The following is a 24,680-nucleotide window of genomic DNA, read 5'->3' as shown; positions in this document are numbered from 1 at the left end:
ACTCGGTACTAAAGTACATCAGCCATTTCCCATCACTCCACTAAATACTAAAAGTAAATCAGCCATTTCCCATCATTCCACTCGGTACTAAAGTAAATCAGCCATTTCGCATCGCTCCACTAAATAATAAAAGTAAATCAGCCATTTCCCATCACTCCACTAAATAATAAAAGTAAATCAGCCATTTCCCATCACTCCACTAAATAATAAAAGTAAATCAGCCATTTCCCATCACTCCACTAAATACTAAAAGTAAATCAGCCATTTCCCATCACTTCACTCGGTACTAAAGTAAATCAGCCATTTCCCATCACTCCATTAAATAATAAAAGTAAATCAGCCATTTCCCATCACTTCACTCGGTACTAAAGTAAATCAGCCATTTCCCATCACTCCACTAAATAATAAAAGTAAATCAGCCATTTCCCATCACTCCACTAAACAGTAAAGTAAATCAACCATTTCCCATCACTATACTAAATAATAAAGTAAATCAGCCATTTCCCATCACTATACTAAATAATAAAGTAAATCAGCCATTTCCCATCACTATACTAAATAATAAAGTAAATCAGCCATTTCCCATCACTCAGTTCAATACTAAGGTAAATTGCATATAATCAAGCTCAACTGAGGTCTCATCAATACTATGCTGTAACCAAATGTGGGGGAAATCCAATCCTAAATAAAAATGTTATTGTACAGAATTAAAATGGTGAGGTCTGACAATTAGGGTGTATAACTCTGTACAAAAATTTCTACTTAAATCTGGCAAGCAAGATCAAACAAGGTCTCATCAACATCAAGCAGCTACAAAATCCAATAATAACGAAATTTCACGGAGATATTATCGATGGCTTGGGATAATAGCTCCAGAAATGAAAGTGGAAATCATGAATGAATTAAAAAAAGATAAGTATATTAGAAATATTCAAACTGTAGCTGTATGAATAGCACAAGCCAGCACTAAAATATGCACCAAGTTTTACAGACATATCTTGAATGGTTTTGCAATTATGCTACAGAAACTAAAGTGTGGAAGGATGATGAACAGAAAAATGGATAAAGCAACAAAGAAATAAAACAAATGAATAGTGAATAGAAAAAGGTACATCAACACTATTCTAGCATGTATACCAAATTTCAAGAGATATCTTAAACAGTTTTTAAGTTTTGTCCCATAAACAAATGTGCAGATAATTGATAACAGATGGATGAAGAGATAAAAAATAGCTAAAAATTATTGAAAGTAAAGAACTGTGAATAGTAAAAGCACATGTACATCACTAATATAGAACTGGAAATGAAAGAGTGAATGATGGATTGATGAATAAAGAATAAAAAATTCAAAATAGTTATACTGAATCACTGGGAACAGCAAAATTGCACATCTACACCACTAGTCTAATAAGTATACCAATTTTCATATATATATCTTAGATGGTTTTCAAGTTATTTTCCAGAAACAAAAATGTGAATGATAGATTGATTAAAAGACAGCCATAAGAAAACATTGAAAATGCTGAAAATGAAGAATTACGACTAGAAAAGACATATCTACAGTGTTAGTTAAAATAAAAGGACAACATTTAATCGAGACATCTTAAAAAGATATTTGTCCTTGTGATGAAAAAATAGTGCAATATAAATGCATGTATAGACAAAGAAGACAAAACTATTAAAATAATGACTCTGAAGAAATATGAATAGTAAAGGGAAATTCTGGACCATTTGAATAATGCCTACCAAGTTTCAAAGGGAAATTCTGGATCATTTGAATAATGCCTACCAAGTTTCAAAGGGACATTTGGATAATTAGAATGTCTACCAAGTTTCAATGGGACACTGGACCATTAGATTAATGTCTACCAAGTTTCAAAGGAACAAAATAGACCATCATAATCATGTCTACCAGCTTTCAAAGGGAAATTCTGGACCATCAGAATAATGCCTGCCAAGTTTCAAAGGGAAATTCTGGGCAATCAGAATAACGCCCACCAAGTTTCAAAGGGAAATTCTGGGCCATCAGAATAATGCCTACCAAGTTTCAAAGGGAAATTTTGGGCCATCAGAATAATACCTACCAGGTTTCAAAGGGAAATTCTGGGCCATCAGAATAATGCCTACCAAGCTTCAAAGGGACATCTAGACCATCATAATCATGTCTACCCAGTTTCTACCAAGTTCCAGTGGGACACTGTGGACCATTACAATAATGTCTACCAAGTTTCAAAAGGACATCTTGAATGACCATATCCCAGCCAAATGTGTTAGCATGAGAATAATCGATCATGCAGAAATAAAACATGGATGACCAAGGTAGAATAATAGGATCTGTATTTGTAGATTTCAGGAAAGCTTTTGACATGGTGGATCATGAAATCCTTTTGAAGAAACTGAAAATCTACCAATGTGATGAAAGAACAATTAGATGGTTTACTTCTTACTTAAGTGAGAGAACACAACATGTTTACATAAATAATGTTATGTCTGAACCTCTAACAATTAGATATGGAGAAACACAAGGCTCAATTCTAGGTCCATTACTATTCATTTTATTTATTAATGACCTACCACTTTTACTAAGAGACTCAATATCATCTACAGTTCTGTATGCAGATGACACAACATTGTCAGACATCCAAAACACAAAGCATGAACTCGAAATTTCTTTACAGAATGCCATAAACAAACTGGAAAACTGGTGCACATGCAATGGCATGGTGGTAAATACTGGTAAAACTAAAATATTACTTATCTCAACATGGCAAAAAAGGACAAATCTTGATAGTGATGAACTATGTCTGACATGGAAGGATAAAAATTTGCAAATGGTCTGTCATGATAGACTACTTGGTGTTCTGGTAGATAATAACCTATCATGGACTGAACATATCAAACATATCAGTAGAAAAGTCAATTCAAGTTTATGGCTTCTCAATAGGATAAGACATTTTCTCCCTGAAAGGCACAGAAAACTATTTTATAACAGTTACATACAACCCTAATTAGACTACTGTAATACAGTATGGGGTAATTCAAATGATAAAAACATAGCAAAGCTGGCACCTCTTCAAAAAAGAGCATTATGGCTAATATCAGTCCAGAAAGAAAGCAAGGAAAATTTAGCTGGTAAGTTAAAAATATTACCTATTAAAAACCGAATCTGTTTGACAAAAGCCAGATTAATCTACAGGATATCCCATAATAGTGCTCCTGAATATTTACAATCACTATTCTAGTATAGGCTATCTGGTAATACTTTCCACCTGCGATCAATGTCTACCAAACAGTATAAAATTCCCAAACCAAATAAGGAGTTATTTTAAAAAGTTTCCAATACCCTGGAACTCTTATCTGGAATAGTATTCAAGTTGAGATTAGAAATGCCCACTCTTATTTCCTTCTTCCAAACCCATTATATCCAGTGGCTTCAGAGATGCAGCTAAAATAAATAAATTACTTTGTATGAGGGCCTCAAGGTAGATTAGTTCTTAGCTAATTGTGTTACCCTCTTTAAATATGGTCATTATTATTATTAATTATTATTATTTATTATTATTATTATTATTATTATTATTATTATCAGGAAGCTGGACCATTAAAATCATGTTTTCCAAGTTTCAAAGGGAAAGTCTGGGCCATCAGAATAATGCCTACCAAGTTTCAAAGGGAAATTCTGGACCATCAAAATAATGCCTACCAAGTTTCAAAGGGAAATTCTGGACCATCAGAATAATGCCTACCAAGTTTCAAAGGGAAATTCGGGGCCATCAGAATAATGCCTACCAAGTTTCAAAGGGAAATTCTGGGCCATCAGAATAATGCCTACCAATTTTCAAATGGAAATTCTGGACCATCAGAATAGTGCCTACCAAACTTCAAGGGAGCATTGTGGACCAAAAAATTAATGTTGATCAAATTTCAAAGGGACATATTTACCATTAGAATGTCTACCAAGTTTCAAAGGGACACTGTACCATTAGAATGTCTACCAAGTTTCAAAGGGACCCTGTGTACCATTAGAATGTCTACCAAATTTCAAAGGGACATATGTACCATTAGAATGTCTACCAAGTTTCAAAGGGACACTGTGGACCATTAGAATGTCTACCAAGTTTCAATGGGACATTGAGTACCATTATAATGTCTACCAATTTTCAAAGGGACACTGTGTACCATTAGAATGTCTACCAAGTTCCAAAGGGACACTGTGTACCATTAGAATGTCGACCAAGTTCCAGTGGGACACTGTGTACCATTAGAATGTCTACCAAGTTCCAATGGGACACTGTGGACCATTAGAATAATGTCTACCAAGTTTCAAAGGGACACTGTGTACCATTAGAATGTCTACCAAGTTCTAATGGGACACTGTGGACCATTAGAATGTCTACCAAATTTCAAAGGGACATATGTACCATTAGAATGTCTACCAAGTTCCAATGGGACACTGTGGACCATTACAATAATGTCTACCAAGTTTTAAAGGGACACTGTGTACCATCAGAATGTCTACCAAGTTCCAATGGGACACTGTGGACCATTAGAATGTCTACCAAGTTTCAATGGGACACTGTGGACCATTAGAATGTCTACCAAGTTCCAATGGGACACTGTGGACCATTAGAATGTCTACCAAATTTCAAAGGGACACTGTGGACCATTAGAATAATGTCTACCAAGTTTCAATGGGACATTGTGTACCATTATAATGTCTACCAAGTTCCAATGGGACACTGTGGACCATTAGAATGTCTATCAAGTTCCAATGGGACACTGTGGACCATTAGAATGTCTACCAAGTTTCAAAGGGACACTGTGGACCATTAGAATGTCTACCAAGTTCCAATGGGACACTGTGGACCATTAGAATGTCTACCAAATTTCAAAGGGACACTGTGGACCATTAGAATGTCTACCAAATTTCAAAGGGACACTGTGGACCATTAGAATAATGTCTACCAAGTTTCAATGGGACACTGTGTACCATTAGAATAATGTCTACCAAGTTTCAATGGGACACTGTGTACCATTAGAATAATGTCTACCAAGTTTCAATGGGACATTGTGTACCATTATAATGTCTACCAAGTTCCAATGGGACACTGTGGACCATTAGAATGTCTATCAAGTTCCAATGGGACACTGTGGACCATTAGAATAATGTCTACCAAGTTTCAAAAGGACATCTTGAATGACCATATCCCTGCCAAATTTGTTGGCATGAGAATAATCCATCATGCAGAAACAAAACAAGGATGGACAGACAGAATGATAGACAGATGGAAGGATGGAAAGATGGACAGTTCCAATATAATATCCATTACTTTTTATGAAAGGTGAAGGACAATAATCAGTTCTTAACTAAGGTTTAGTGCATCAAGAATATTCTACATAAAACAAGCCAGGAACCAAACCCTTTTTCTGTTTCTGAAAGGACACTTAATGTTTTAGATTGAATGAAAACCTTACTAATGACACATATATAGTGAATCAGTTCACATTTGTATACATAAGAAATGCTGAATAACTTCTGTCATCCAGTTTTGGTAGATAAAACACTCTCAGCCTGAGATGCATCTGTACTGGAAACTATTGTGGCAAATTGTGACAAAATATTGGTTTTTAAACTTTACTGTTTTCAAAATGATGTTAAACTCAGGAAAGTAAGTCACAGTGGCCAAGTCAATGCTTCACACCTTGACCCATAGGTGCAAACACACTGAAAGTTTGACTTTAATGTTGTACTGAAATCAGAATTGTAGCTTAAAACAGAAAGAACAGACAGTTAAACATAAGAAAGAATCAACAAAGTGAATCCTACATCCTGTCAACATATCAAAAAGAGTATATCTTAGGACTTACATGGGGGTCCAGAGCCATCTGTGTCTGGTCCATAAACTTCACCCTCTCCCCCTTCTCCATGGTAAATATAGGGAAATTGTGGCTCATCACCGCTCATCGAACAACAGTAGATTTCACAGCCATCTGGAGGACTGCATGAAGGGAATGGAGGAATAACTGAAACATGGGAGGTTACCACTGAAATAAAAGATAATTATGCTGTTAACACTTTATTTACACTGACTGTTCAAGAAGTTCTATGCCCTCAATGGGTTAGATGTTGGTTTATATCCTGAATGCACAGAGGAAAGCACGTGGATATTGCAGTGATGTCAAACTCACCTTGCACATTTGTCATCCTGGGTTCAACTCCTGATTCTGATATGTGCAAGCCCAGTTTATAGCTTTAAGTTCTCCTGTTTTTGCCACTTCAAAAATCAAGGTAAAATTTCCACTGATTATAAAAACTCAAATATCGAGGGAAAATAACTGCCACTGAAAACATTTATAGTTCTGCAACTGGGAATATGAGCACATATAAATGAAAAAAGTATTCTTAGCTCACTGCCTACATGATGATGCTTTAAGGAAAGAAAACTCCCGAAATGTATTTATTTACTTGTGAGAAAGGCTATGTTATTATATTCATGAAAATGTCCCAAACTAATGAATTGGCCCTTGCAACTCTGAACTTTCATCTTGGCCTCCAAATCCTTCAAGATACTTAATGCCAGTTGCTTTACAGACAAAAACAGATTCAGCAACTAATGAAAATTTTGACCAATGATAACTACACAACCATTCATAAATATATAAAGTAATATGTCCATTCTCTTTGACCTTTCTTTTCACCCACCATCTTTAAGGATCTTCTTTGCTCCAAACTTAACTGTGTGCAAAGAATGTTTAAGAAATACCAAAGCAAAATAAGAATAAATAGTTTAACCAAAACCAACTGCTGCAAGTGATGGATGCAGCAACAAAGATGAGGATGATGGACAGATATTGAGACTCCTATAACATACTGGATTACATTTTTAGGAGGCAGCACAAAAATCAGGGTGGGAAAAAAAGTAACAGTTACCTGTTGGCAGCATTCTTGCTGTTGGATAAGAAACAGGTTTAGTTGGAGTTGCTTTTGTTCCTGTACTCAAAAGACCAGGGCCTATGGAACCTTTGCTTGTATTGTCCATCCTGAAAATTATGCATATCATATCATATAACATCAAACCATAACGGTTTGATAGATTAAACTGATATTTATATCTATATTTATTAGATCATGCTTTTCTTTATATTTTTTTCAACATTTCAGTAACTGCACTGATGAAGGTCTTTCATGCCAAATAATGTTTCTCAGCTGAAACTTGTTTAAAGGATACACGTTTTATTCACTGCTTATCACAAGGACAATTACTATTACAGTATCGCAAATCATATTACTATCACAAGAACAATTACTATTATAGTATTGCAGACCATATTACTAACTATCACAAGGACAATTACTATTATAGTATTGCAGACCATATCACTATCACAAAAAACAAGTACTATTACAGTATTGCAGACTATATCACTGACAATCACAAAGACATTTACTATTATAGCTTTCCAGACCATATTTATAAACCATATTTATAATTACACCACTCCCTAAATAACTTGTGCCCTGATAACTCACGAACCCACTTATAACGCGAGGTCAGGCATGGATCCCATTTTTTAAACCAGAAAACACCCCAAAAATTGAGCCCTATTTGTTTAACTTGAAGAAAATTGCGATAAAAATTGGTAATGGAAACTTTGATGTATCGCTCGTTTTATCGTCAAAAACGGTAGATAGGACCTGGAAATTTAAATCAATGCTATGAAATATCAAATTTAAAAATAGGTCATACAATATTTTACATTTTCTTTCCAAACGACATTCCTAGTACACTACAATTAACGATATTTAAGGAAATTTCGATCAAAAAAATGTCACTTACGCAGAGTGGAGGCAGTACTTTAAGAAATAAATACAAATTAAATAAAAAAAACTATCAATTGAAATTTGTTTACTAGTTCTATCTTTTAGTTCCTTTTAAGTGTAATCATCATAAATGCAATGTGTCCTCTTGTAATTAAGTGTAAAATGCGTCAATCTACCGTAACAGCTATGTCCACGAGCATTTCTTTCACAACCTAATTAGGCCTAAGCACCGACCGTGTTTTTATAATTGGCTTCCGAAAGTATTTGTTGTATTGTTGCACTGAATTAAAAGCTGGTCTCCTCCATATTATCACATTAAATATGTCTTTTGAATCAAATAAAGGAGGTGGAATAAAAGAAAAGATAAAAGGCATGAAAATCCTACAAACTTAAAATCTAGCTGCCCCGGTCGTATGTCAGGTGAACTCACTTTATTTGATCAATCGAACACTCATAAATGTTATTGTGTATGTAACATAAATTACCTTAAATTAACCGACTCTTTCATAATTGTGATCAAAGATAAAAAGGCAGCCAAGCGAAATGAATACTTCGTAAAATAAAGAGCTTGATTTCACAGATACAGACTATTGTGGGCAAGCAAGTTTCAGAGAATTCACAACTGGAAATAATAGAGCACCTTCATAGACAAGAAAATGGCATATGATTGTGAGATATAGATCTGTACCTGCTAATATATATAATGACCATGTAAATACTTTATAATAATGCCAATGCATAAGTGAAATTATACATAATAAATACTTTCTACTAAACATTCATTAGCTGTTTTAAGTAAGTGCACTTAAAATGAGTTAATAAATGAAGACTGAGACTTTGCCTCCATCAGCATTTACAAAATGCCCGATTCCAATAAGGTTGTAAATCAGTTAATTGTCAGGGGTGATCATCAGTTTGTTTGGACAAACTCATGATTGAAGTATTATGTGTGTTCACCAGGTTTTATGTTGCTTCTAATCCTGAATTTAAAGATCCAACCAACAATGATCATTCAGTGAAAACAATAAGACCCCTTCTAAAAGCCATGAACTTATGTACAGATGAATATGTCATTGTTAGCAAAGTCATAAAACTTGATAGTCACAAAATTAAATATAATCAAAGTAACAGATTAATCTATCCACATGATGTCTTGCTAAGACAGGGACTGTTTTTCAAAATGGCCAAACAGAAGCAGCGCTGAACTGAATATCTTAAAAACTCAAAGACATAAATTGGAAGTGATCAAACAGATTTCTTGAAAAAGCAACACATTATACTAGGTGAAAATTGTTACTCACTGTGAGGTGGTTTGTCCGGTGTCTGCTACTGGCCCAGAATGGTTTACTGTCACATCAATCTTATTGACCTTTTGTCTTTCCAATATGTATAATATCGAGATAGCTACGAGACTGAAAAAAGACATTATTACGTATCATATATACACAAATACAGAAAGAAAATACAATAACTTTTTTTTACACAGTAGCTAATGTTTTACAAGCCTACCAGAAAAACTGATTAACAGAAACAGTGAAATTAATTTATCATGAAAAAGCATACAAATATGACACTGACTGAATACAGCAGTAGCCAATTTTTTACAAGCCTACCAGAGAAACTGATTCATAGAAACAGTGAAATTAATTTATCATGAAAAAGCATACAAATATGACACTGACTGAATACAGCAGTATGGTCTCTGAATGTCCTGCGACACCTTCTCTTAAGCCTGCTAAAAGTGGTACAGTGCAACCCCACTGTAACGCACCCCGCTATAATGCGAATTCGGATATAACATGGGGTTCTACTGTATCTCATTAGAGGTTAGATTGTTTTGTTTCTGTTGGTTTTAATGGAACTTCTAACATTATTGTCTACATCATGCCAAGGAAATGGAAGCTATGTGCCTTTCCCAAAGATGTGCTCATACAGCTGAACTGAGCTGGTCTGGGTGGGATTCAAACGAACTACCCTTGGATTAGGAGTCCAAAGCTCTCCCAGCAAGTCAGATCACTCTATATCTAATTAATCAGTACATAAAGAATGTGGTCTCTTAAAACAGGTGGTCTCTAATTATAGGTCAGAATACCATAACTAACTGATCAGTGTACTGATAATATGATCTCTCAGAATTCTCTCCTGACAAGTGGTCTTTTAAGACAGTAGTCTTACAAGACAGGTTTTAATGCACAAACACAAGTATACTGTTTTATTTTGGGGATACAAAAATGCAATGAATCAGCTAATCAGTTCTATTGCTTTTGTTTGTAAAAACAGACCAAACTGTTAATAAATGGTTTCTTATCAATATTATTCCATACTGTCATATTATCATGAATGAATTGACCTTTCAGCAGGCCTTCTTCACATTGTAACCATGATATGAATATGACTGATGTTAACAGGAAACAATACTAATGGTAGAAATGAAGCTGTTTACATTTAATTTGTACCAAGTACTGAAACTCTACAAATTATGAAAACAATTCATGTTAATTAAATTTCACTATCATATTTTAAAATACCAAAAATTCTCTTGCACCCTAAAATAACTCGGTATCTAATTCTGTTTGTATGTCTGTCTTTCCTGCTCTCACTCATTTATTCTTGATATCTGAGTGACTCACTGGAATACCATGACTCCAAATAAGTATTTTGATTTTTGCTTGACATGTGAGTAACTCATCAGAATGCCATGACACAAATGAGAATTATGATTGTTGTTTGATATGTGTATGACTCACTGATTGCCATGACACAAGTAAATATTACAATCGTTGTTTGATATCTGTGTGACTCAACAGAATGCCATAACACAAGTATTATCAAAGTTGTTTGATATCTGTTTGACTCACCAGAATGCTATGCCACAAATGACTATTATGACTTTTGTTTGATATCTATGACTTATCAGAATGCCACAAGTATTATGATGGTAATATCTGTGTGACTCACTAGAATGCCATGACACATATAAGCATTATGAATGTTGTTTGATATCTGTGTGACTCACTAGAATGCCATGACACATATAAGCATTATGAATGTTGTTTGATATCTGTGTGACTCACTAGAATGCCATGACACATATAAGCATTATAAATGTTGTTTGATATCTGTGTGACTCACCAGAATGCCATGACACATATAAGCATTATGAATCTTGTTTGATATCTGTGTGACTCACTAGAATGCCATGACACATATAAGCATTATGAATGTTGTTTGATATCTGTGTGACTCACCAGAATGCCATGGCATAAGTATTATGACTATAATATCTGTGACTCACCAGAATGTCATGACACAAATAAGCATTAGGATTGTTTGATATCTGTGTGACTCACCAGAATGACATGGCACAAGTATTATGATTGTAATATCTGTGTGACTCACCAGAATGGCATGACACAAATAAGCATTAGGACTGTAATATCTGTGTGACTCACCAGAATGCCATGACACAAATGAGTATTATGATTGTGAACTGGATAAATCTATTGCTGCACCAAGTTTTGTTCGGAGGAGTGGGTGCAGAATGATGGTGTCGATGATGATGGTGATGGTGATGATGTGGCTTCTTTGGTGCTGAGCTGAAAGTAAAACACAGACACCACTGAACAATATGGAAACTAGTAATGCAAATCTCGTTAAAAAAAATAAAGTGTGAATCCCAGCTGGTGTAATAGCTGGGGAACTGGCAGAAAATCATGATCAATCATTTGTTCCTTTTAAATGATCCATGAATAATCATTTAAATTTTTAACATTAATTCTCTCCAAAACAAGGCATTTTCTAGAGCCATGCATAGTGATTCTAAAGTCTTAAACAGCTGAAATGGAACAGAAGTAAATCTGAACCAAAACTGATCAAAGAAACTGATCAAGTGATTTATCATTCAGTGAAATAAACCAATACTTGACTATATCATTAAATTAGAATTGCAGCATTAGTTACAGTGTAAACATGACTATACATCTTAAAGACATGATCATAGAAAAATTTTGCAACTACAAACTTCCAGCATTTTCTGGGGTGGGGTGAGGGTGCTTTCTGAGGCTCAAAAAGCTTGTTTTAAGTATCGAAGTGGAGGACAATGTAAGTGACCCAAATAAGCTAAATTGTAAAACAAGTTATCTACTCTAATAAAATGTGGAATACAGTAGTAACTAAAGCAGTGTGGATTTTCTGCTGACAAAGTTTTATTGGTATGTTTGATGCAAGTGTCATTAATTTTCATCATTTGCACATATTAGAATTAGAATGGTACTGTTATTCAAATTTCCTTTACATCTTTCTGAATTTTTTTGACCACTGAAATTGGTCTATCTGCATCTGTTCCAGTGCAGGGTGGTGTTACTGTATCACTGGATGTGGTATAATGCAGAATGGCTAATCCTGATATGGTGATTGCAGTACGTGAAATGCATAAAATGCTCCCTCTTGCAGCTGTGATTCACAAAGTCAAACGCTGTCAACCATGAGCTTTGCTTGCTTCACAGATGGATCAGCCTTCCTTGAATCACTGCTAGATTTTGGCATTCTGCCTTTAAAAACGAATCACACTTTGAAACTGCTCCTTGTTTTACCATAACTTTTTGCATTTTATGAATGGAGTTAAGGCTGTCATATTGGAAAGCAGATTGGTGTCATATTTGTAAATTTGAAAGGCTTATGCCAAGATGCTTTCTGTCAAATTTAGCCAAATTCTTTTCAGTAATTTTCAAGTTGTTTCAAATTTGCTGTGTATAAAAGCAGTCATGCTAATTACAGGCCAGCCAGTCAATTACTATGGTGTGCACTTAATGTTGGTAATAATTAAGCTATTTGTGTTGCTGTGCTGTAAAGCACCATACCAAATTAGTCCATGCAAAATGGAGGATTGGCATCATTTGTATAAAAAAATAAAAAAAATTTATGCCCTCTGTCAAATTTTTAAAAAAACTGGATTGTTTTTTTGCAAAGAAATCATTTAAAGTTTGTTTTAATTTTAAGTAATGGCAGCGATATTGGATTGTAGGTCAGCATCATTGCTTTCTTTCACATTTGTTCAAATTCTGTAATGCAGTTTTCAAGAATGTCAGTTTAAGGTTCTGTCTACTGCTGGAAGTGGTAGCAATAATGTATGACTGATCTGCATCAATTTACCAAACATTATTGACTGACTGATTGATTAGTTTTAATGGTACATTAATACATGTGTTAGGTATATGATGATAAGGCAATGGGCCTACAGTGTCTATTCAAGAGATACGCCATGGCAGCCCAGCCTGCATGGTCTTGAGCAAGAGCAGAACCTGCAGCCTTCTGGATTTAAGTCTGGTAAACTAACTATTCAGCCTCTGCAAATCCATACAGACTTGAAAGACATTCATGCCTGGATGCTTTATAATAAAAATTTTCATATGTGTTTTTGATTACAAGCTATTTAAGAGCTTTTCTATATTTAATAACAGCAGTTCTTTTGGATGGTGGATGTTAAAAAATCTGAAAGGCCTTCATCACACAATGTTCTCTGCCAAACCTGCTTGAAATTGGTCAAGTGTCTAAGGAATGACATGTGACAGACAAACACATCCCATCCCCCCACCCCCATAGGACCATAGCATACTTTATAATCAGATGAGCTAACAACTGACATATTGGTTAGAGGTACCTACCTGATCGTGCTTGTACTGCAACTAGATTTGGAGCTTATGGTTGACTTCAGACTGTCATATCGCTTTAATCTGGACAATTTCTTGTTCATTGCTTCTAGCTCATCTATTCTTACTTCCAAATTGTCTGTCAATTTACATAACTCTTTTACTGCACCCACATTTTCCATAAATATACGATCCTGGAAATACAGAAATAAAAGTTTGATGTTTTCATTAGGAAAGGCAACCTAAGAGGTAAACAATTTTTTTTTTTCATAAGTGATCAAATGAATAAAACCTTGTGTTTGTATTAAGAAAAAAAGAATTCATATTAACCTTTTTTGTGCTATAAAATGTCTGAGGTAACTAGTCACTTGATAACTGCTGTTACTATGATACAGGATTTAAAATTAATTTTTCTCACTTCCCAGGCAAGTTAATTTTCATGTTGGCAAGCAAATATCTAGATGTCGGTACAATGTACCCATTATAAAAGATAAAACTTGTAAAGCTCTTTCCTGTAATAATGTGCCTCACTATAATGAAATTCCAGACATAACTCAAAACTTTAAGCATGTCTACAGTGGCCACCGATGGGAAAGGGCCAAAATGGCCTTTTTAGACAGGCGACCTCTGAAGGCAGGTTCATCTCTCAAACTTGGTTTGTGACAAATGCTGCACTAAGCATTATTATTAGCATTAGTATTATCATTATTACTGCACATGCATTATTATTAGTACTTGTATTATCATTATTATTGCAAATGCATTATTATTAGTACTAGCATTATCATTATTATTGCACATGTATTATTATTAGTAGTAGTAGTAGTATCATTCTTATTGCACATGTATTATTATTAGTACTAGTATTATCATTATTATTGCACATGCATTATTATTAGTACTAGTATTATCATTATTATTTCACATGTATTATTATTAGTACTAGTATTATCATTATTATTTCACATTATTATTAGTACTAGTATTATCATTATTATTGCACATGCATTATTATTAGTACTAGTATTATCATTATTATTTCACATGTATTATTATTAGTACTAGTATTATCATTATTATTGCACATGCATTATTATTAGTACTAGTATTATCATTATTATTTCACATGTATTATTATTAGTACTAGTATTATCATTATTATTTCACATTATTATTAGTACTAGTATTATCATTATTGCACATGCATTATTATTAGTACTAGTATTATCATTATTATTTCACATGCATTATTATTAGTACTAGTATTATCATTATTATTGCACATGCATTATTAGTACAAGTATTATCATTATTATTGCACGTGCATTATTATTAGTACTAGTATTATCATTATTATTGCACATGCATTATTATTAGTACTAGTATTATCATTATTATTGCACATGCATTATTATTAGTACTAGTATTATCATTATTGTTTCACATGTATTATTATTAGTACTAGTATTATCATTATTATTTCACATGTATTATTATTAGTACTAGTATTATCATTATTATTGCACATGCATTATTATTAGTACTAGTATTATCATTATTATTGCACATGCATTATTATTAGTACTAGTAATATTATTTCACATGTATTATTATTATTAGTAGTATTATCATTATTATTTCACATGCATTATTATTAGCAGTAGCAGTATGCTATCAAGATAGATATATTTAGTATAGCAATTTAGCAAATTAAAATAAATCAAAATAATATTTGAAAAAGGTCCACACAAGATTACTGTATCCTCACTCTAGTCCCTCATGTATATGACATCATCACTGATTCTCCTATCATTGTCATACATATTGAAGTATTAATCAATTTTGCAGCTCCTTTAATTTGCATCCAAACTTTACCTATGATTGGGGAATACACGACTGACATTTTGTTAGGCCAGCTTTTGGAATTAAGCATGAAAACGGGTCCTCACACTTCAAACAACTGATGGATTAAGCAGCTGCGTCAACTCACCGAGATGAAAAGACAGCATTTATGAGAACAAGAAAACACTCCAATAAAGCAAGGACTGAGGAGAAAAACACTCAGTCAACATAAAACAGGTATCTGATTATCTAGATGATCCTTACAGACAACAAAAAAGGTGAATTGTATTGTGCCATCTGTCACATGCATACTACAAATATAGTCCAAAGAAAAACGAAGATATATGATTGCTTTAAATAAGGAGTCATACTGGGATCATGTTCTTTCCAATTCTGACCCTTTATACTAACTGGAAGTGGGTAAAATTAGCCATGAATGGGGGCAGGAGTCCCAGAAAAGACATCAGTGCAATAGTAGCAAATTGTGTATTAATGCCAGTAAAACAGTATTCCACATTTTAAGGCAATATATAATCCCTTCCCTGATCCAAGACTGAAAAAAAATCTGTATTTCAAGACAATACATGACCTCTTCCCTGATTCAAGAATTTAATTACTGACAAAAAGGTAATGTTTTGCAAAACTATGTGTCACTGAGAGACTGAACATGGGACCTCCCTAAAGATAGATGGACACTCTACCACTTAAACTGTCCAAGCTGATCCAATCTACCTATTCTTGCGGCTCATGTAAATGCTTACTCATGGAAGTAAATGGATTTGCAGTAAATTATTGTGTAGGTTATTCCAGCAAATAAGAAACAAGGGATTCAGATGATGGCGAGTCTTAAGTTTGGGACATATAATAACACACTTAAGAATTTATATTGATCTAGCTGCATACAGTAACTTTTGAACTTTTTAACATTCTCAGGTAAACGGATATCCTACCTTATTTACAACCAGAATATTATCAATTTTTTGGCCATTTCCAAGAACAATATCTCCTGTCTCCTTGACAGCATCAGGTAGCAAGTCTCTCACTTCCTGCGCTATGACCCCTGTTGCTTCACGCTGGTCCTCTGGCATACCAACATGATCGGCGTAGTCTGTGCTGTACTTGTACTGGTATATCTTCATTTGCGCTAATTTCTTAAGTTGGTCCTTAGAGTCAATCTAATGTAAAAATGCAAAAAGTTTATACATGTACTTATTCTGTATGAGAAAGAGAGAGATAATGCACAAAGAAAATGGCCAACAGACATATAGACATTAATAGAACTGTTTAAAACTAAATACCTCTCTGTAATAAAAAAAACAACATGAAACACCCTTTATGTCAAGATAAACTTTTATTTACCATAATACTCGCTTGTAAAAGTCACGTCAAAAACATGCATGCTATACAGCTAACAAATATATAAAGAAACTGACTTTTACCTCTTTGAGATCCTCCTTGATCCTAATGTCAGACGGATGGTACAACTGACCTGTAACCTTCATGTTACCATGGACAGTCATGGACTCATCTGGATGGTCCGTGTTGACCCCGACCTTCCCCATATGATATATGGAATCTTGAGAATGACCCTTCTGCCACATTACCTCTACATCACTATCAAACTGACCTGGATTCGAGGCCTGAAATGAAAGGTAACTGCTTGTCAGAAATTTTAAAAGATGGTCCCAGTGGCAGCCATTTTGTAAGGTTATATCTGTACATATTCAGTATAGATAAACTACATATCTTCGAAGATGTTTCAGTTGACACCCTATATCAATATAACTGTCCATTCAAGAAAAGTAGTCCTAACAAAGTTTGTAGATGACTAAAGTGGTGGACATTTTGTGAAGTTAGATTGGCAACATTTATTAACTGGACTAACTACGAACAATAAAAACTCTATGTCAATATGACTTGCCATTCAAGACTAGTGATAACAACATTTTAAAAATGGCTGCCATGGCAGCAATATTGGAGGTCAGATAAGATTTTAAAAAATTTACAGGCAACAACATACCATACAAGGCATGTAGTGAAAATGTTATGATGATATAATCATCTGTTCAGAAGTTATAACAAGATTTGAAAGATAGCTACCATGCTGGCCATGTTGGATGTCCACCAAGCTCCATTTTCATTTAAGACCAATTACATATCATAAAAAACATTTGGTCAGAACCATTGTCAATTATGACCATGCCTCTCTAAGAGAAGTAGCAGTAACAAGATTTTCAAGATGGACATCCATTCAGATCGGAACCATTTTCAATTAGGGTCAAATATGTATCTTAAGAAGTCTTTTAATGAAAAACAGCATGTCAACACAAGAATTTTTTTAGGAGATATAGCAGTATCAAGATTTTTAAGGTGTCCATCATGGCAGCAATGTTAGAAACCTGATCAGTACCATTTTCTTTTCAGACTAACTACATATTATTATAAATCTTTAGCAAAAACCCTGTATCGATATGATGACCATTCACAAGGAGTATCCATAATAAGATTTTCAAAGCTGCCATAACTGTGCATATTGGCTGTCAGATTGGCACCATTTTCATCTACGATTGTATGCATATCATAAAAAACAGTCATTCAAAAGCAGAAAAGATATCAAGATTTGCATGAGGGCTGCCTTTGCCACTAAGTTGGATGTTAGATCAGCACCATTTACATTTATGATCATAAGAATTCTTTTAGTGAAAATGTACCAATGAGTTGATCATCCATTCAGCAACTCATGATAAGATTTTCAAGATGGATTCTATGGCAGATCCAAGATGGATTCCATAGCAATAACAAACTTTTGTTAAAATTAGAAAACCTGGTCAAACAGCAAATGAATGGACATGTCATATACTATACTGGTCTTTGACCAGCAGACCTAAACAATAAACCGAATTTGGCCTGCATATCCTAATAAATAAATGCATAAGCTTTACCAAACATCTGGGTCAGTGGGATTATTCCTGTAGAAATTTCTTCCATTGCTAGTTACTGCAGATATTATGCAAACAGTTGCTTCAAGGCTTTTCTATTGATAGCATCTTCACAAATATTTCAAAACATGTCATCATTTTTTTGTATAATATTAAATGGTCTTTATGCCAGACTGCTATCAAAGTTGGTCTAAATCAATTATGTGTTTTTTACACAAAATTGTTTAAATTTTATTGTTTTTAATAATATTAACTAAATATGATGCAGCACCATATGTACAAACTTGAAAGTTCCTCATCCCTGGATGATTTCTAACTCGTTTCAGCAGTTTGCTAAGTCATTTGACAGCTTTTCTATTTTTAGTATCAGTTGGCAAATCAGCCTCAATGACATAACTTTGAAAGCCCCATATGCCATTATTCTTTCTGTCAATTTTGGTAAAATTATGTCGAGTTGCTTTAAAGAAGTAGTTATATAAAAAAATTCTAATTTAGAATGGTGGCCATATTTGATGCTGGATCTGCATTATTTGCATAAATTTTGAAAGCCCTTCATGCCTGGATGTTTTTTTGTTGTAAAGTTTGGTCATATTTTGTTGAGCAGTTTGAAGAGGTCAGCACAAAAACTAGGTATCTCTGATATCTCATAAAAACTTTATATCTCCTACATTTGTAAAAAATTTCATAAAGTTTATGACATATCTAGTTTTTTGAATAACAGTAATTTGTTTTTGATAAACATATACAGATACATCATAAACAATGTGAATCATCTTACAAGATATGTCATAAATGTTTTAAAATATCTTATAGCCTTTATAGGCTATCTTAGAAAGATTTGAGGCCATCTTACATATTTTATCAGGTATCTTATAAACTCTATGAAATGTCTCATACAATTTATGGGATATGTGAATAAATAAACCATGTTTTTAGGTTATATTATTTATTTGATATCCTATAAACTTTATGTGATATCTCATAATGTTTATGAGATATCTTGTAATATTTGAGATATCTGATTACATTTATAAGATCTGTTCTAAAACATACAAAATATTTATAGCGAACAATTCTATAAGATATCTTATAAAATTAATGATAATTTATACAGTTTATGAAAAATCTGGTTTTCAGAACAAACTGCAATTGCCATATACTATGCCTTCTGTTTAATTGGGACAAATTCTGTTAACACATTAACCCCTGGTGACAAGTTTACATGGCAGGCGGTAGTAAACTACTGCCAGCTCTGTAGTGTCAAGGTCATGTATGATACACTACAGTGGGTGGTATTATAGAAAGGTAGACAGATGTAGCGCTACAATGATACAAAATAATCTGGAATTTCTAGATGCACTACAAATACAAAGGAAAAAACCTCATTCTTTTGACCCAATTTTTTCTACCTAAAATTTGCCTGTGGTCAGAATCTAATTTTGTGTCCGGATTTCAGACTTTTTGGTCTCAAATCTAAGGCAGACCGGTATTAACAGCAAACAGACAGATGAACCTTTGCAAAAAGTAGGATAAGATGTTCATTTGGAATAAAGAGTTGTCTCAATACGAAAATAACGGAAGTTGGCGTTTTAGGATGTATTCAGAAATAGCTTTCAAAATGTGTTTCCTACTCAAATTTCAGACGGAAACAATAAAAACCTCCAGGAGTTAATGTGTTAACCCTTTACCTCATAGAGTGTATGGCTTTTTAGTCCCTTGATACACATGTTGCAAAGTTACCCACTGCAGTGCGCTATAATCAGAACACCTGTTACCTATTTGACTCCATACACATAGGCCTGCCTGTTAACTGTTAAGCAGTGTAGTGTATATTATGTTTAACAGCAATTTTAACCATTTTACATTTTTGGTACACATCAATTATGTATGGAAAAATAAGAGTAAAGTCCGATCATTATAGCTGTGTAATTATTTTTCATGGAAGAATTTGTTTTTGTGCTTTAAAATTTTGAGAGAATTCATTCACCGTCAAGTCAATGAAGCTGCGTGACCAATCATAGCTGCCATTTCTCATACTCGAAATTTACAAGTTCTCTGTCTGCGTCTACATCACTAAGTCATCTGAATTTGATAATTTATAAAAACTAATTGCTGCCAACATAAATATCAGAGCCTTTACCTAAGTTATTGAAGCTTTCATAGTTGTGATTCTAATCCTGAAAACTCCATAAGTACTAAACAAAATCCATGACCTCCATTTTGGAGAGTGGAGAATATGACCCAATTACTTTAAATAGCAGATTTTGACCAGAGCATAAACAGTGACCATGTGATCTGATGTAATGGTCATCCACAGCAATGAATGTAGTATCTAATAGGTTTTTTTCCCTGCAAGTGGTGCAAACAAAACCTGCTCAAAATTGATGATTTTTACAGCACGTATCAAAAGGTGCTTGTATGCGAATCGGGTAGAGGTGTCCTAAGGCGCTTGTGTGCAAATGGAGCAGAGGCGTCCAAAGGCTCTTGCATGAGGTAAAGGGTTAAGCAGTTTTGAGAAGTTTTATTTGTTTTCTATTTTTAGTAATGGTAGCCATATTTGATAGTGGATCAGCATTATTTAGCTAAATCTGAATGCATTTCATGTCACATTTCTGTTGAATAGTTAATTAATAGAGGTCATTTGAGGTTGGTTTGTTTTTTTTTACTTTTAGAAATGGTGGCCTAATTTGATGGTGGATTGGTTTCATTGCATTTGAGGATAATGCCAAGTTTGGTTGACATTGGTTTAGTGATTTTTGAGAAGTTGGAATTTACACCTGTTGATATACATATGACAACTGCACAAGGAGTGCAGTGTCACACCATAAGGTCACTTGGCCTTACATCCAGGTGAGCAGAAAATGAAGAGTGTTGCAATAAAGCTAACTCGTACATTCTCTTAATAATTCACACAATATTCAAATTCCAGGAATTAAATTCAAACTAATAAGTTTGAATCTTAATATTATTCAGTACTAACTCTGACAATGATTCTCTCTGATGCACTTGCTGCCACCATGTAACTATTTTCACCGGAGTGAGCATGAAGAGAAACAACAAGAAGAAAGTAACGCTGATCTGGATTGGGCCGTCCTTTCTTCCTCATATTGTTTGAGGTTGTCTCACTAAAATGTAGCCGCCCCACAGTCACTTTCGTCATGTTATCTGGACCTAAGTCCACTCTGAAACAAAATAAAGCAGAACTGGAATCAACTTACACTTACTGATCTTTAACAGATATTAATATGTACTGAAATATTTTCCTCTCATTGTTCACTGTATATTTGCTTTTCATATTATTTCTCCTCAAGAATGTTATGGTGATAGATCATTATGTTGTACTATACTTGCTCTGCAGTCTCAAGTTATCTCTTTAACTTGTAGTGGCTCTTTTCTTTCAAACACTGTCCGGTTTCTCTTTTATGCATTCTGCTGTTCTCCCAGTCACAATTCTTTCAATACCAGTGATAAATATTTAAATAAAGAAACCTCTTTATATCTCTCTCATCCAAAACAAAAGTAGGACCAATGCTTTCATTTAACTTTGTGACTTGCAGAACATGTGGGTCTCTTATTCACACTGCACAGTCTTCATCATCTGATTCAATCTCAATTTCTGAAAAAGATCATACTCAAGGTCTCTGCCAACACCTCATAATTCAGTTTCATCAATTTTATCCTCTGAAAAACCTGAAAATTACAATTCCAAATCTCTATCAAAAGTCAACATACTAAATACGCTAACCATCAGTTATTAGCTCTATTTTGATTTGCTGAATGTCCTTTTACTGCCCATTATTAACAAATCAGATCATTTGTAACATGAACATACAGAGTAGATCTATCCATCACTGAAGTCTAAAGCACATAATAGGCAAGATGATATATCCACTATGTCAGTGTTTGTTTACAAGCGGATTTATCAGTCACTGTGGAGACAAGGCACATGTATGCCATGGATATACAAGTCAGTGGTAGGACAGAGTTAAATTGCTGATTCCAATACTTGGAGAGGTAACTAAGAGTTCAACCACACATCATTGGTTCTTTTCTCTGGATTCTTAACTTTCCTCCTTCTAAAAAGGTCTCCTGTTCCAGAATTGGAGATCTTGTGAGTGCCTATGGTGTAAGCGCACGTTTTACAGCTGACATAAAATAAGGTTTTGAATCAAAGTATAGAGAATGGAATGCCTTGGTGTGTACCAGATCAAACATGAACAATAGGCTCAACATAATTTATGAGATACTGATAATCCTTTTTCACAATCTTAAGCAAATATTGATAATCTTCTAAACACATATAAACACAATCATGCAGTCATTAATAAATGTCTCAAGTCGTGTCTTCTCTTTATCTCATAACTTAGAACTGATTAAAAAACTTCAAACAATATTCTGAGAAAAACTTTTAAGCAATCACATTTCATAGGTATTTTCTATTAAAATTATTCTGTATTAAATTAAGTGCTATACAGAGGGAGACAACTATTTTGACTAATCATTTCTTCTTGGAATTGAATTTGAGTTTTGTCCCTTTATATAACTGGACTGGCCATTCAAAGTTAAAATTCAAGACAAACTAATATAGAAAATGCCTTATTATTAGAAATATAAGCTATGCTTAGTAACTGACAGTAGACAGAATGCCTTAGACAGAATGACTGACAGTAGACAGAATGCCTTAGGCTTTGAGGGATGAAATCCTTCTAAGCCAGTAAAAGTGTGTAGCAGTAAACCATGCCAGATTGTACTAGAAATTAACAACATTGGTTGAGAGAAGTGCTTGGAAACTTACTTGATGGGATTGAAAGGTTTTTTACTGCGGTCTGACTGGGACTGTTCAACCTTGATGGTTTGATTGGGAGACTCATGCTGAAGGAAAAAACATAAAATACCCTTAAATCTAGATAATAAGCACAAATAAAAAAAAATTTAATTTAGGGAAAATAAATGTATACCCGTTCTTGGGTAAAAATGTTAGCAAAAATAAAGTGAATATATGTGCAAATTTTAGCAAATAAATTTAAGACCTCAACTTTGCACTTCTTACACTATTTTCTTCCTAACTAGATGATCTGCATTACTAATTTATTTACCCCATTTTGACTCAGACTTCTCACTCCTTCCTTTAATCAACAATATTTATATAATGGCAGTATGTTCTTAAATGACAGCCAACAGTAACTATCAAAACTTTCGGAATAATTGTATTAGAAGAAATGTAACTAGCAATAAGCCAAAATGACTGTCACTCTACTATTTAACGAGAACTTGTAGCAATCAATTATAAGTCCATATCTTTCCTTTGTTTATTCTTTTTAATTGGAGAGTAATGAAATTATATCAGGTATTTTTGAGAAACTACAATACAAAATTCAGTAACAAAAATATTTCTTAAATGTCTGAGTTCACATGTTCACAACAAAAAAGCATGACAAAATTTTTTTGCTGTAACTTATGACATGATAGACAGAGGATCAGCAAGCTTGCCCAAGATACTGTCAAGATATACCAACATGCCATGTTTGCTTAAATCCATAATTAAATTTTTAAATATAAAAAAATCACAAAGTACCGAACTGGCATCATATCCACAAATTGGCTTTAATAAAAAAAAAAACATTCCTTCATGCTTATGTGTATTATCATGCCCACAAGCCATCACAGTCAAGACCACTGAACTTTGAATCAATGTCAATCTGCTGCCATTCTGTTTACTGAACAAGAAGCCTCGGCATGTGATTGGTCACATGACTGACATCTGTCTAGTAGCCAAATGCAAAAGCAGTTGGCCAAAAATTCTTGATCAGCAGGACGCTTTCAGAAGAAATTTCTTCCAATTTCTTGACTGCATACATTATAAAAACAACTGTTTCAAAGTTTGTATTTTCACATCAGCATCATTTGTCTAACATTCAAATCATAGCTAAACAAATGTTTGTTGACCCATTGGTTTCAGACAAGTGATTTCTGAAAATCACTTGTCCTGCAGAATGTTTGACTTGTCCATAATTTAAGTAACACAGAACCTACTAATAGTTGGTATTTTTAGTTACATTGTTTTTGTTCCAAATTGAATTTTAAAGAATAAACTTTAAGAATTTACATACATATTCAAAACACTTTTTCTGCATCCAAAAATAAAACAGATATACTATTTTCCCAAAAGAAAAAGATTTGTTTTAAAAATTAGGAAAGAAAGGTATTTTTACATGTTGTATTCACACATAGAAACCAGTCACAACCTGACTATTGGGGACAAAAACTATTTCACCACTTCAGTAGCTCATGAAATGATGCATTCTGAACATCCAATGAAAAATTTTGTTACACAACAAACTATATATGGGTTGTCTTACTGTCATAATATGGAGAGTTTGAGGTCAAAGGGAGGATATTTATTGATGCATTATAAATAATAGAGGAATC

The 24,680-nt window shown here is 33.8% G+C and overlaps 1 protein-coding gene across 7 annotated transcripts in view; it reads right to left on the bottom strand.

The window, feature by feature from the left end:
- The window catches only part of LOC149785220 (uncharacterized), a 187,261-nt gene that overhangs the window by 17,133 nt on the left and 145,448 nt on the right, over positions 1–24,680 (bottom strand). For 6 of the 7 annotated variants that reach the window (XM_089979034.1, XM_089979039.1, XM_089979036.1 and 3 more), the window contains 9 exons: positions 23,047–23,123; positions 21,232–21,454; positions 16,752–16,952; positions 16,263–16,487; positions 13,486–13,664; positions 11,275–11,418; positions 9,124–9,234; positions 6,932–7,041; positions 5,869–6,045 (listed from right to left, as the gene is read on the bottom strand). In XM_089979034.1, coding sequence (XP_089835160.1) covers positions 5,869–6,045; positions 6,932–7,041; positions 9,124–9,234; positions 11,275–11,418; positions 13,486–13,664; positions 16,263–16,487; positions 16,752–16,952; positions 21,232–21,454; positions 23,047–23,123 — 1,447 coding nt within the window. The remainder of the gene's footprint in view (positions 1–5,868; positions 6,046–6,931; positions 7,042–9,123; positions 9,235–11,274; positions 11,419–13,485; positions 13,665–16,262; positions 16,488–16,751; positions 16,953–21,231; positions 21,455–23,046; positions 23,124–24,680) is intronic. The other variant, XM_089979035.1, reaches the window with a different exon arrangement.

The sequence above is a fragment of the Sinohyriopsis cumingii genome, chromosome 13, assembly GCF_028554795.1.
Source record: "Sinohyriopsis cumingii isolate HCF-2022 chromosome 13, ASM2855479v2, whole genome shotgun sequence".
Lineage (NCBI taxonomy): Eukaryota > Metazoa > Mollusca > Bivalvia > Unionida > Unionidae > Sinohyriopsis > Sinohyriopsis cumingii.
This window is presented reverse-complemented; position numbering and strand designations above follow the sequence as displayed.